The sequence below is a fragment of the Triticum aestivum genome, chromosome 1B (genome assembly GCF_018294505.1).
Source record: "Triticum aestivum cultivar Chinese Spring chromosome 1B, IWGSC CS RefSeq v2.1, whole genome shotgun sequence".
Taxonomy (NCBI): domain Eukaryota; kingdom Viridiplantae; phylum Streptophyta; class Magnoliopsida; order Poales; family Poaceae; genus Triticum; species Triticum aestivum.
The window spans coordinates 118,633,834-118,646,840 of record NC_057795.1 but is presented as its reverse complement, the minus strand read 5'-3'; the positions used below and the strand labels follow the sequence as shown (position 1 = coordinate 118,646,840).

At 48.2% G+C, this 13,007-nt stretch overlaps 1 protein-coding gene across 1 annotated transcript; it reads left to right on the top strand.

Moving 5' to 3' along the window:
• The first annotated feature begins 6,664 nt into the window (after nucleotides 1–6,664).
• On the top strand, nucleotides 6,665–7,236 carry LOC123087939 (uncharacterized). Its single transcript, XM_044510057.1, has one exon. It carries the CDS (start codon nucleotides 6,680–6,682, stop codon nucleotides 7,040–7,042), a length of 363 nt encoding a protein of 120 aa, XP_044365992.1. The 5' UTR covers nucleotides 6,665–6,679; the 3' UTR covers nucleotides 7,043–7,236.
• Nucleotides 7,237–13,007: the final 5,771 nt, after the last annotated feature.

The window sequence follows — 13,007 nt, the reverse complement described above, 5'->3', positions numbered from 1 at the left end:
GGTGAGCAGACCTAGCTACCTCTTTAAAAAGGGAGGAGCTTACGCAGTCCAACCCGGCGCGTGCCGCTCAGTCGCTGACGTCTATTAAGCTTCGGCTGATGCATACGATGCAGAACGCCCATACTATGCCCACGTGATGGTTAGTGCTATCAGGCCAAAGGCCCCTCGGATCAAATATCCAAATCATGGTGGATTAGGAACGCGCAGTAACAAGCAGAGACTCACGAAAGATGTGACCCCGTCGCGCCGTCTCGAGGACTTGCGGCAAGGGCTAAGAATGCCTGGCCACGCCTCGTAATTATCTCGCAGGCACCTTCCAGGTCAACCCGACTCCACATCACTCGCAATTAAGCTCGCGCGGGTACCCCTCAGGGCTGCCCCGTCTTTAGTAACATGGTTCAGTATAAAGTCATAGTAACCATAGTAAATGTGTGTCTAACACCAAGGGAACCCTGAGGAACCATCCTCGGTGGACTCCACTCGATGTAATCATCAAGGTGAACGTAAGAGGAACCACCCTCGAGGTTCACACTTGAGGGGTTGCACGACAGAGTCGTATCAGAAGTGGTTAAGGAGGAAATCACCCTCGATGACCATGACCGAATAGCTACAGTACAAAGATCTCATCAGGAGTGATGTATGAGGTTCCACCCTCGGCACTCGATGGTAACTCTACAGAGTCGAGCAACAAAAGGGGTGTGATGTGATGTGAGGCGTCGGGCTCTCGTCGTCAATCACGTTGATTGAGTCGTCAATGATGAAGTAGGGGCAACAAGGACCAGGTGTGGGTCACTTCTGGATCACTAACCAGCCTATATTAAGCAGTTTAGGATAAGCAGGTAGGTAACAATAAGCAGGTTACAAAAGCAGGCTATGCATCAGAATAGGAGCAAACAATAACAGCACCAAAATCTAATGCAAGCATGAGAGAATGGAATGGGCGATATCGGGATGATCAAAGGGGGGGCTTGCCTGGAAGCTCTGCTGAAAAGAAAGAAGTGTCGTCATCGACGTAGTCGATCACAGGGGCAGCATCAGTCTCGGGGTCTACCGAAAAGAAGAGGGGGAAGAAACAATAAATATAAAGCAAACATAGCATCACAAAGCATAACATGGCAATATGTTGTGCCGGGTGTGACCTAACGTATGGCCACACGAATAAGGTGAAAGGGAAATTCAACCGGGAATGTTTTCCCGGTTCCAGATTTGTGTCAGACAGATGATCGGAGGGGGAATGTTCCATGTTCAACATGTTAGCAGCATGTGACACATGAACGGACCGCGTATTCGGATTCATAGGATTTTTCTAAGCAACTTTCATGTAGGAAACTTTTTCATCCAAGCTACGGATTATTTCCTATGAATTTTCAAAGATTAAACCATTTTCTGGATTTGTTTATATTAATAGAAAGAGATTATTGCATCAGCATGATGTCACTGAGACGTCAGAGTCAACAGACCGGTTGACTGGTCAAAATGACCAGTGGGGCCCACTTGTTAGTGTCTAAATAGTTAGCAGATTAATTTTAATTCAAATTATTTCAATTAAACGTGGAGGCCTACACGTCAGTGGCACAGCGCTGCCAAGTCATCATGGTTGACCCAGTCAACTTGGTCAGCGGGCCCCTGGGACCCACTGGTCAGTGGCCCAGGGTGGCCTCGTGGCTGCGCCATGTTGGACCGGCGCTGGAGAGAGCTCCGGTTGCCCTTCCCGCGGCGGAGCGGCTCGGGCCCTCGCCGGGATTCATCTACATGGGGACTCCGGGCCCATGACTTGGCTTGCTCGAACGAGCATGCGACGGTGCATCGAACGGTGGTGGTGGTGTGGCCAGACCTGGCCGGAAAGAGCGTCGGCAACGTTCGGGCCTCATTCGAAACGTGGCAGGAGCGGCCTAGGGGTGCGGTTGGGGCTGCGACTGGGTGCTGCGCGCGTCCTGGAGCACGCCAGTGACTTGCGCTGGGGCTCGGAAGCGCGTACGGCGCACGGGCAGCGGCCATGGCGGGTGGCGGAGCTCACCTCCGTGGGGACGGCGACGGAGCGTGCTAGAGCATGAAAGAGAGGGAGGGAGCGATGCGGAGGCTCACCTAGCGGGCACACGGTGGCCCCGTGAACGCTTAGGAGCAGCAGAAGCGGCGAAATGAGGCGACGGTGCTCGTCAGAGCCGAGGACGATGACTTGGTCGGGGCGGTGCTATAGCGGCTTCGGCTCGAGCGGGTGGTCGGGGACGCAGTAGTGGACGTCTACGGTGCGTCTAAACACGGTGGCTCGTCGAGGAGGGGCTGGTGGCTACCTGGACGAGCAAGCGGAGGCGACGACAGTGGCGACCATGGCGGAGAGGAGAAGCAGCAACGCGTGGGGGAAAGGGGATCTGAGAGGAGAGGCGGAGAGGGAGAGGGGCGTGGTGTGGGGGAGGGATGGAGGCGCGCGCGTGGCGGCCTTATCCCCTCACCGACGACGACGAGTGGGTTCGGCGGGGCTACGCCCCTATAACGACCCCGGTCGGGGGGACAGGGAATGGGACGGGCAGGGGGGATCTGGGCTGGCTCGGGTGGGTTAGGTGGGCCGGCCCAGGTGGGTTAGGTCCATGGGGTTGCTGTCTCTCTCTCTCTCTTTTCTTTTGGTCTTCTTTTTAACTTTTCTATTTTTCTTTTTAACTTCAGAAAGCAAAATAGTTTTATAAAAACCAATCTTGCACCTAAAATACCATTTTAACTTAGGCCACTGCTATAATTAACTTGGCACCAAAACAAAGTAGTATATTATTTTTATAACTTAACAAACATTTAATTTATTTGCTTTAGCCACTGTTTTAAAGTGGTTTAGGGCATTTAGACATTTGCAAAAGAATGTTGGTTCACCACCAATATTAACAAAGGATTATTTCGCACACGATGAACATTTTAGTTTACATGTTTGAGCAAATTTGAAATTCACTTAGAATTTGAATTTGAATTTGACTGGAATTTTGAATGGGATATTGAACAAAGGTGATTAAGCATTGTTTGGAAAAATAATTAGCTTAATGATAGAGGGTTACTGTAGGATGACACAGGGGGTGTTACAGTGATCCACCTGTCCCTGCAGTACCTATTAATCTACCCTCTGCTTCAACCATCAACTCCTACTCGGTGATAGTTGCTCCCGCCTCCCATCACGATCCTTGATTAATAGAGGTTTGTAATATTCTACTTTCCATTCCCTCTTCGGCTGCCATGATCAAATTTGCATTCGTAAGTTTCATGTGTTATTTATCATTTTTTATTATGTATGTGCTACATTTTATATCGATGTAGATTGATGCCCCAAGTGCATGTTACATCAATTCATGGTGTCAAATTGTCATTATCATATTAATGACATATCAAAATATGTCATGATGGTATTTAGAAACAATGTGTTTTTTCATGTCATTTGTCTTTTTCATTGCCTATTATACTATCTATGTTGGAGTTAGTGGAAATGTACATTTTCTAAGGTCAATTTTGGTTGGATTGTAGTGAGATTTTTCACATGTCATAAATTACACCACACTTACTCGGTTCCTACACCACTGTTGCCAAGCGGCGTGGGAGAAGCAACAACTCCGGAGAGACAATGGAGGAGGAGTAGATATGGAAGGGATAAAGCAACACTGCCATGCCAGAGTAGAGGGTCACTTCCAACGGATCATGGGTGTAGGTGCTGCAATGGCTCGGTCCATTGCGAGGGCTCAGTTGTGCTAGCCTCCATGGGCAGTAAGCCTGTGAGTTGTGAGCCAATGAGATGGGTAGAGCCCTCGTCACGGGGGTGGTGGATTGATCCATTGGTCATCACACTAAAATTTCACTAAAGCAACTTTTTTAGCAAGCGTGAATTTTCTATCATGCACGGATATCCCGTGCATGGATCTACTTTCCATGGTTGATTTAAAGTCGATGCAACTTTTTTGGTTGTTGTCATAATTTATCCTATTTCGTAATGTTTCACTCGGTTTTCTTCGTGTTTCAAAGTGCATCACAATGTTTCATTGTGTATCAACAAAAAATAATGCACTTGTTTTAGATCGGATATGTTGATACACGATGATAGACAATGAATAATTTTGAAACGATAGGAAAAAACCAATGTAACACTTTAAATCAAGACAAATTATGAGAACAACAACAAAAAAAAGGTAGCACAAATCTCAAAGCACAGACGATGAATGCAGCTCCGGATATATCATTTATGGTAGAACATCATTTCTTCTATTTTAGTCTGACTAGTATTTCCCAAAAGTTCTAGCAAGAAATGTTCCCTTCTTATTTTCTCACTCACGTATGTTTCAAACAACATATGTTTCCTTCTTAATCTGCAAGCGTGTGCCAATGTTACTAAAGATCTTTTACCAGTGATCATGGCTTGATTGATCCGGTTCCCCTATATGCATGGGAGCCCTACTAAGGGCAATTCCAAGGCGGATCCGTAAACCCCCCGTAACCATCTGGACCATAGAAGTCATCCAACCTCGACATGTATTGGTCCGCGGGGCAGTCCGAACGTGATTTATCCCGCAAACCGGAGACAAAAGTGTGTGTGTGTGTGTTGGGGGGGGAGGGTTGCGGGAGTCCGGATCGATCCCAGGTCTACTTTTGACCGCCTTAGCCCACCAAAAAATCCCTCCCCCTCTCGCGCGCTCCCGCCAGTGCCTACGACCGCGCCATCCACCGTCGATGCGCGCGTAGCCGCACCATGCAGACAGAGAAAGAAAGCGGGTGCACGGAGGAGATCGACGAGTCGGTGGCCAACACATCTGCATCCATGTCCGCTGGCAACTTCAAGGGAAAGTAGAACACGGGAGGCCGCCGTCGCTTGGGTCCCACGAAGGCCACCGCCGGCGCGTCGCCGACTTGTACAGCTGGTGACGCGCCGCGTTTCTTCTTTATCTTAGACCACCTTGGCCTGGGCATCCACTGAAGGACCCTTCCCCTCCGGCTTAAGCACCCTCTTCGCCACATTCCGATGAGCGGCACTGCCGAACATAGGGAAGATATGGGGAAAGAATATGCCTCCGCGACTCGCGGCAATCCGGTGACAAAGGGATCCGCCACGGCCGACCATAGACTACTGTAGTGTATATGTGTTGTGGGAGTGGAGCTCCGCGCGACTGTATGTGCACATAGTTTTAACTTTTTAGTTAAAATATTTTCAAGATGTAACCATTTGCATCCGTTTTGTATGAAATCCTTCATGTTTATATGAAATCCGGTCGAGTTTGTATGAAATCCGGTCGTGTTTGCACGAATTTCATCCGGTTGGTTGTGAGAATGTATGCGGCTAGCGTTGGATGGTTGCCTCCCGCATTCGTGTCCACGGGCTGGTCCCCCCAGTCCACGGACGGATGCGGGAGGTTTTTTGCGGGTTGCCGTTGGAGATGCCCTAAACACACACGACAGAGTTAATTGCACAAAACCATCACATTTAGGGCATCATTTGCAGAAAACCACGAGGTCACTAATTTTTTGCAAAAAATACGCACATTCAGTAAACTTTTTTGCAAAAAACATTGATCGGGTGATTTAGGCCGTTTAATCACTTTCTGACAAGTGGGGCCGGATTGTCAGGAGCTGACTTGGCAAAACATTTACATACACCGCCCTTATAGATCTTAAAAAAAAGCAATCGACCCCCTCTGCTCCCGATCCCCTGCTCCCCATCCCGATTGAGGCACCCGACCGGCAACGCCTCCGCCGCTGTGCTGCCAGAGCTCCGCCCCGCTGCGCACTGCCTCCTTCTCTAGTCGTCTCCTAGCTCCTCGCACTGGCGAGCTCGCCTCGCGCGTCGGGCATTGGTGGCCATGGGGCCGCCCGCCACAACCCCCGGCGAGGTGTACAACGAGTGTGCTGGGCACCCGTGGCCATGGCGCCACCCGCCCATCAGTGGAGGGGAGCAGGTCACAACAGCGCGTGCTCGCGGCCGGCGCCGGTGGCCGGCATCCCAACCTCAGCCGTCCCTCCTTCCAACCTCCATCCCTGCCCACGAGCGCAGTAAGGGACGACCTCCCTCACTCGAGCACCCGGCGAAGCGGCCTCCCTCCTCCTGCGCGTGATAGCTCCGGCCAGGGCGCATCATCCCGGCGTGTTCGGTCAATTCGCTCCTTGCAGTTGTGCACAGGGGTCTGATTGCTTTTGTTTTTTAGATTTAGGGGTATGTATGTAATTTTTTTGTCAAGTCAGCTCCTTAGAGTCCGGTCTCACCTGTTAGAAAATGATTAAATGGACTAAATCACCAGATCAGTGTATTTGACAAAAAAAATTACCAAAAACGTGGTGATTTTTCACAAAGTTAGGGTCTAGGTGATTTTCTGCAAACCTTGTTTCAAATGTGATGGTTTTGTGCAACTAACTCCACATGACAAGAGAGCTAGTACGCATGACAAGAGAGCTAGCTTGATTTGGTCGAGTTCCCTTTGTCTCTTTGGGCATCGGGTGCGAATTCGACCGGAATAACGATACACATGCGAGGCTCTACGAAGATGCCCAGTCACATGAAGGCCACTTTGCACAGCAACGACCCAACATTTGGGATCAACATTACAAGCATTATTGACATGCTTTTCTATCCAAATTAAAGCAGCTCATGATCGAATGGTTGCCCTAGCTCACAACAGTGTAGAATTAATCTGCAGAGCCCCACGAGAAGACACTTCTCCTAGCTAGGATGGAGCCTATAAATGAGGACCCAACCGAGCTCAAAGATAACACACGCTCTTCTCACTGGAGATCGATCTACGTTAATCCAGCAATGTTCCGCGGTGGCGGCAGAAGCAAGACGGTGGCGACGAGCACGAGCACGGGTAATGAGCTGCCCGTCGACGGCGTGGTGCGGGTGAGGAAAGTGGAGAGGATCCAGCCGCACAACCTCGTCTCCAGGCCATCGGTACTCCACGGCGACCACGCCACCTCGCCGGCGACTTCCGGACCGGCGGAGAGCCTGGCCGTCAGCGTCGTCCGTATAGGGGACATAGTGATAGTGGACGACAAAGACAAACCCGATGGCTTACTCTCGGTGTCTATCGCGTAGAACTTTTAATTGTAAGTTGGCGACTGCGTCATACTATGAGCGACACGCGCGTGTAGCGTATAATAATGCATCCTCCCAGGGAAACATCCACACCAATGGTTAGTCGGCTATGGACATCTGTGTCTTATGTACAATTGCAGTAGTAGCTGATCAGAGGATCCAGGAAACAAAAATAAACATGAGTTATTTAATTATACCTCAGGATGAAAGCTTCTTTTAAACGTGAATTCACTGAAATGTCTCACTCAGAAAACGTAACTCAAATATTGTACTCCTAAAATGCAGAATTTTGCTACTGTTGTCGAGGTCTTTCATGGTTGAGGGCATCCAAAAATTCTGCAACATTTGGCAGAGAGGCCGCGATGCTCCCGCTTAAACCAACTCCACCGCACGATCCCAAACAGACGTCTGTTTTGTTCGGATTCTGTCCGTTTGGTGTGATAATGAGTGGCAAAACGGACATGCACGTCCGGGTAGAGTTGGAGGCACCCAACGCACCAATCAACCCCGAAATGTCCGTCTCGGGCCAATATCTCATGTGCGACGTTTTTCATGCGAATTGGAAGGAGTGCGATGTAGTTCGAATGAATGGCTGTGATGCGACACATTTGAGCGTGTAAATAGCTCCAATGCGACATGGCTCTGTTTAACCGTGAAATGAAAAACACGAGGGGTTAGCGATTTGAGTTATGACACGCGGGACCCATCAGTTACTCGCATGCGGGTGGGACCCACAACTTATCCACACAAGCATGCCCGTGCTCATCAGCGTGCCCCGACCCGAGCCAGCCCGCCCCCCTCCATTGCTCGCCCTGCCCCTTTCCTTTCCCACCTTCTTCTTCCTCTGCTCCGGCAACGAAGCGCGCCGCCGGCGAGTGATGTCTAGCTCGACTTCAGCCACCCGCCAATCATGGACGCAGTACGGTCCACTACCGTTGACAAGACGCCCCGATTGTCGCGCATGGAGCCTCTCAAGCGTTTGACTTGTGTGAGGGAAGAAAATGGCAACCGTGGGCGCGAGTTTGTGAAATGTTTGAGCAAGCCACAGCCGGGGCAGGTTAGATCTATGTTCTTGACCAATTCTATGGTCTAATTTCTCCCGATTTCTTTCTTTTTTCCTCGAATTAGGGCGGTGGATCTGGGTGGTGGATCTAGGATTCATGCGCCGCCGCCCCCTGTTTTCAGGTTCTGAAGAAATGTGGGCATTTTGAGTGGCTCGATGAATATGTTAAAAGGTTGAAATTGGAGGGATCAACCCCAACCCAAGAGCTCAATTTTGGGGGGCGGCTTGCCGTGGAACAAGCCCCCAATTTGGCGGACAGAGCCGATCCGATGATGCACAGTGCAGAACTGAAGTGTGAATTGAAGAAAATCGGCAAGTAACTAAAGCATCTGATCGATTTGAAGCAGCAAGCAAATATGATGGTGGGAGCATTTTATGGTTGTGCCATTGCTATGGGTTTATTTTACTTGATGTTCATCAATCGCTAGAATTTGTTATAGTTTCAGTTAGTTAGTCAGCTAGTTTCAGGGGTGCCCAGTAGTTTGAGTTAGCCAGGGATCATTTGTTTGATGAACTTGAATTCGTGTGAAGCAAAACTTGCTTGAATTATTGTAATGATATTCTCAGGGGCCCTATTCAGTGTTCATGCTCTGTTTCCTCTGTTTTTGTTCTTCAGTTAACAGAGTACACACCCAAATTCAGTTTCTAGTAAAAGAACAAAACTGGGCTGCCGAATAGATGTTGGGCCGTGAGAAAATGGGCCCTGAGAAAATAGCCATGCCCAAAATAGAGACCAGCCCGCCCGCGTAGGGGCACCAGCCCACCCGCGTAGCGGCACCAGCCCACCTCTAACTTCGGCAAATAAAATGTTACTTATTTTTACTTTGGCCTTTTTCTTGCACTAAATTTTGTGATGGACCATTTTTTTGATGCAATAAAATCAAATGTTAATTGTTTTTATGCATGTCTACGGTTCCATGAACTAAATGAGTTGCATGAAGTAAATTAGTTTGCATTTCCTAGTTGCATGTCCATAGTGGGTTTGCATGGGGCTCCTAGTTGCATGTCCATGGTTTGGCCAATATTTTGAAGATGGTGTGTGTGGTGAGGTTGAGGTGTAGCAACCCGGGCTCGTAGCAACCCATAGCAATACACAAATAATAAGCAAGAACAACCCATAGCAATCTTCAAATAATAGCACGAAACACATAATATATATAGTAGCATAAGGATTGCAACCCATAGTTCCACGATAGCCTTACAACTCCATGATAGCCTTACAACTTAAAATACTAGTACAACTTAATAATAGTAGCATAACGATTACTACTTAAAAAAAACTAATATGATAAGCTAGATAGATCGGGGGGCACCAAACGCGGGTTCTTCTTCGGGCTCTTCTTCTCCTCCTCCTCCGAGGGAACAACGCCACCTCGCTCCTCCGGGCGCCGCCCTTCACTCCTCCCCGTTGTTGATGGGGTACGGGAGCATGTGCATAACGCCGTTGTTAGGGAAGATGCTCTGGAAGTCGGTGAAGATATTGTAGGTGGTGAAAGCTATGAACTCACAACCAACCCAATACACTCGCCCGAGGAGATAGAAAGCATCAAAAGGGTTAGTGAACGTGGCGAGGGGAGGTGGCGGAAGCCGGCCGCAAGGAAGAACTCCGTTAACTCCCCTACGCCCCTCCACCTCAAGATCGCCCAAACCCTAAGGGTTCTCTCTACATACACTCCGGCTGGGTAGAGCCTTTCCGGCACGGTTGGGGGGAAGCGGTAGGTGGGGGCGTCGTACTGCATGGTGGCAGGGTGGCTCGAGGGCTCGGTCGGGTTTGATGGAGAAGAAGGAAGAAGAAGGGCAGAGGAGGCAGAGGATGGGGTATGATGGATGAGGAGGGAGAGGACGATAGTGCCCGGCATAAATAGCCCAAGTGTGACGTGGTTTCACCCCGTCAAAACCCTAGAATTAATGGGCGGGCGGCGTTTGGTGGCACCCCATGAAAGTGTGTACATGAGCGTGGCCGTGGGAAACGGACTGCGACGCTTCTGTGCCACCGGTCGCGGGTCAAGGGGGACGGGCTCATGCACGCGGCTGTGCCGTCGTGGGTCAAGGGGACACGCCTTCCCCGGGTTCCCTGCCTGTGCCACCCGTGCATGCATGCCGTTGCCCATTAATTTGCTCATCTTGCTAGGGCCTGGCTAGAGGGCAAGGTTCGGTCGATGGGAGACGTGACAATAATGGACACCTTCTTTTGCCCATCTTGTAACGGGCAGCACACCATTTGTACTGCATCGATACCCCATGCCAGTATTGCGTCCTCAAAGAGGAGCATGCCATGCACAGCGTGCACAACACGCCATGCATCATTGGCTTTTTGGTTGTCTTCATCGGGCTGCTGCATTGTGGTCGGGTGCATGCTTTGATGCGACGCTGCATCGGTTCTAATGGTAGGCATGCGACAGGTTACTGCGTTGATAGGGGTGGCGGAGCAGGGCTACGTCGAGGCATGCATGCAACGCACGGGCGCAGTCCTGCGGGTGGGCATGCATGCTGCGGGTAGGCACGGGCACGCATGCAACGATGGAAAGGGCACTGCGTAGGCTTGGTCCATGCACCGCGTCAACTCTTGCCGTTGGATTCAAATGAACGGTCCTGATGCTTCAACGAGAGAGGCTGATCCAAACCCCACCGCGTCAACCAATCAGCGCGTCTCATGCGGATCGCTGCACACTGTAGCTAACCCTAGCGCCTGATCTCAACCGTCCACGCACAACGATCGACGACCAGGTAGTGTGCGGGGTTTTGAGGGGTTTTGAGAGGGGTTTTGAGGGGTTTTGAGAGGTTTTGAGTGATTAGGGTTGAGCATAACTAATTCAAAAAAAATCAAAAAAATATAAAACTTGTGCACATAGTCTTATTATGTCGTATAGTAACGAGAGAAAAAATATAAATATGGTTTACATACATTTTTACGAAAAATCCTTCAAAAATGGTCATTCCTCAAACAATGTAGTATGGAGTTCAAGGGAGAGAGTAGTGGGCACCCGAGAGTAGGTGGGGTTTTGAAAATGAAAAGTGTGAAAACCTCACCAAAACTTCATTTTGGATTGACTAAGAAAGATCTGAACTTACTTTTCTCATTTTCATGTTTTAAACTTGTTTTATATATAATTTTCTATTAAACCTTGTTTTTTCAAAAATAAAAGAAAATAATAGAAAATTAATTCAATAAATAGTGAGACTTTAGATTTACACTATATAGGTAGAATAGATGTGTAGAAAAATTATTTGGCTGATTTAGACAAGGTGCCAAAAAACTTGCTTAAATATGAGGCCGTTTACCCTACCTTTGGAGGTCATTTGAAACACATTTTTCATGACTATGAGTTCAACTTACCAAAAGGGCTCGGAATGATCAGCAAGAAAACATATTTCAGTTGAGGTACTTTAGATAGCACTAAAACATCAATAGCCCAAATTTAAATTTAAATTTGAATTTTATTTGGCTGGTTTAGACAAACAAGTTCGAATAGAAATATGGGGATACATAGTGACTACCAGTACGCACCAAGTTACAAATATTATTACATGCCCCAAATTTTCAAACTGTTCTTTGTTCTACTTCTTCCTACCACGTCGTGTGCCCTTCTTTGCCTTAGCCCTTCTTATTTTTGGTTCTAGTACACACACAAGTTCACTGATCATCTTGGTTTTCTTCACTGGTCTTTTCAACACCTCGCCAATACCCTCGTGATTAGTGTCTTCGATCTCAATGTTGACACCAGTTTCAGTTTCTTTGGTGTGTACCTCAGCATGGGTTTCTTCAGTCTGAACCTTGACACGCTCAAGTTCAGTTTCTTCAGTCTGAACCTCGACACGTTCAAGTTCAGTTTCTTCGGTGTGCACCTCCACATCAGTTTCTTCAGTCTGAATGTTGACTGCAGCAGGATTTTCTTCAGTCTGCTCAGGCTCAGGCACACTTCTCTTCTTTCTACCGCCATTGACTCTTGCTTTTTTTGTTGGCCAACACTGTTCAACAACAAGGGACTGACTTGCTCGCTTCCTCCTGTGCAGAAAATGTTATAGATATAATAATTGGAAAAAAGCACCAAATCAAAACACAGACAAATAAACAAGAACATACTTTGACTTATCAGGAGTGTAACGGTATTTGACAGATCCCACTCTGTGCCCAAGTTCCTGGCACAACTTGCATCTGTTTTTGTTACCTTTTTGGGCCTTTTTTGGCTTTTCATCTTTCTTTCCCTTCTTACTACTCCCACCTTTCTCAAACCATGCCTTGAATCTACTCTGTTTAGGCCTGCCAGCCTTTCTTTTCATCAAGGGAGGACACATGGAAAATTCAATGTCCACTTCAGGCCACTGAGACTGATCTGTAAGTGCTGGAATTGGAGTAGCATATGCAGCTTTGAATCTTGCTACCGAATAATATTCATGCAGATATGGGTGCATGTTTATCTTCGGTTGGGATGCTAAGAAAAGAATGGCATGCTCACATGGTTTACCAGTGTGTTGCCACTCGAGGCAAGTGCAATCATGTAATTCAGTGTTAACAACATGTCTCCTTCCAGTTTTCTTATCTCTAACTTCAGCACCCCAAGGTGAAGATTTTTCAACAAACAAATGTGAAGGACTTCTGCTCCTATTGACCACCTATTGTACCACTGCTGGAAGCTTATCACCTTGCAGACAATCACCTATCCTTCTTCTCAATTCCCACAACCGCAAGAGCATGATCCTGATTTGGTCAACCATGTCATGCACAGGCAAATCTTTTAACTCCTTCACCTTGTTGTTGAAACTCTCTGCCAAATTGTTGTTGATGCGGTCACACTTGATGGCAGTGTTGAATGCTGACCTGTACCATAACAAAGAATGGTAGGTGTTCAGCCATGGACCAAACTCATCACATGCTGCCATTATCTTATCAAGATGATATTT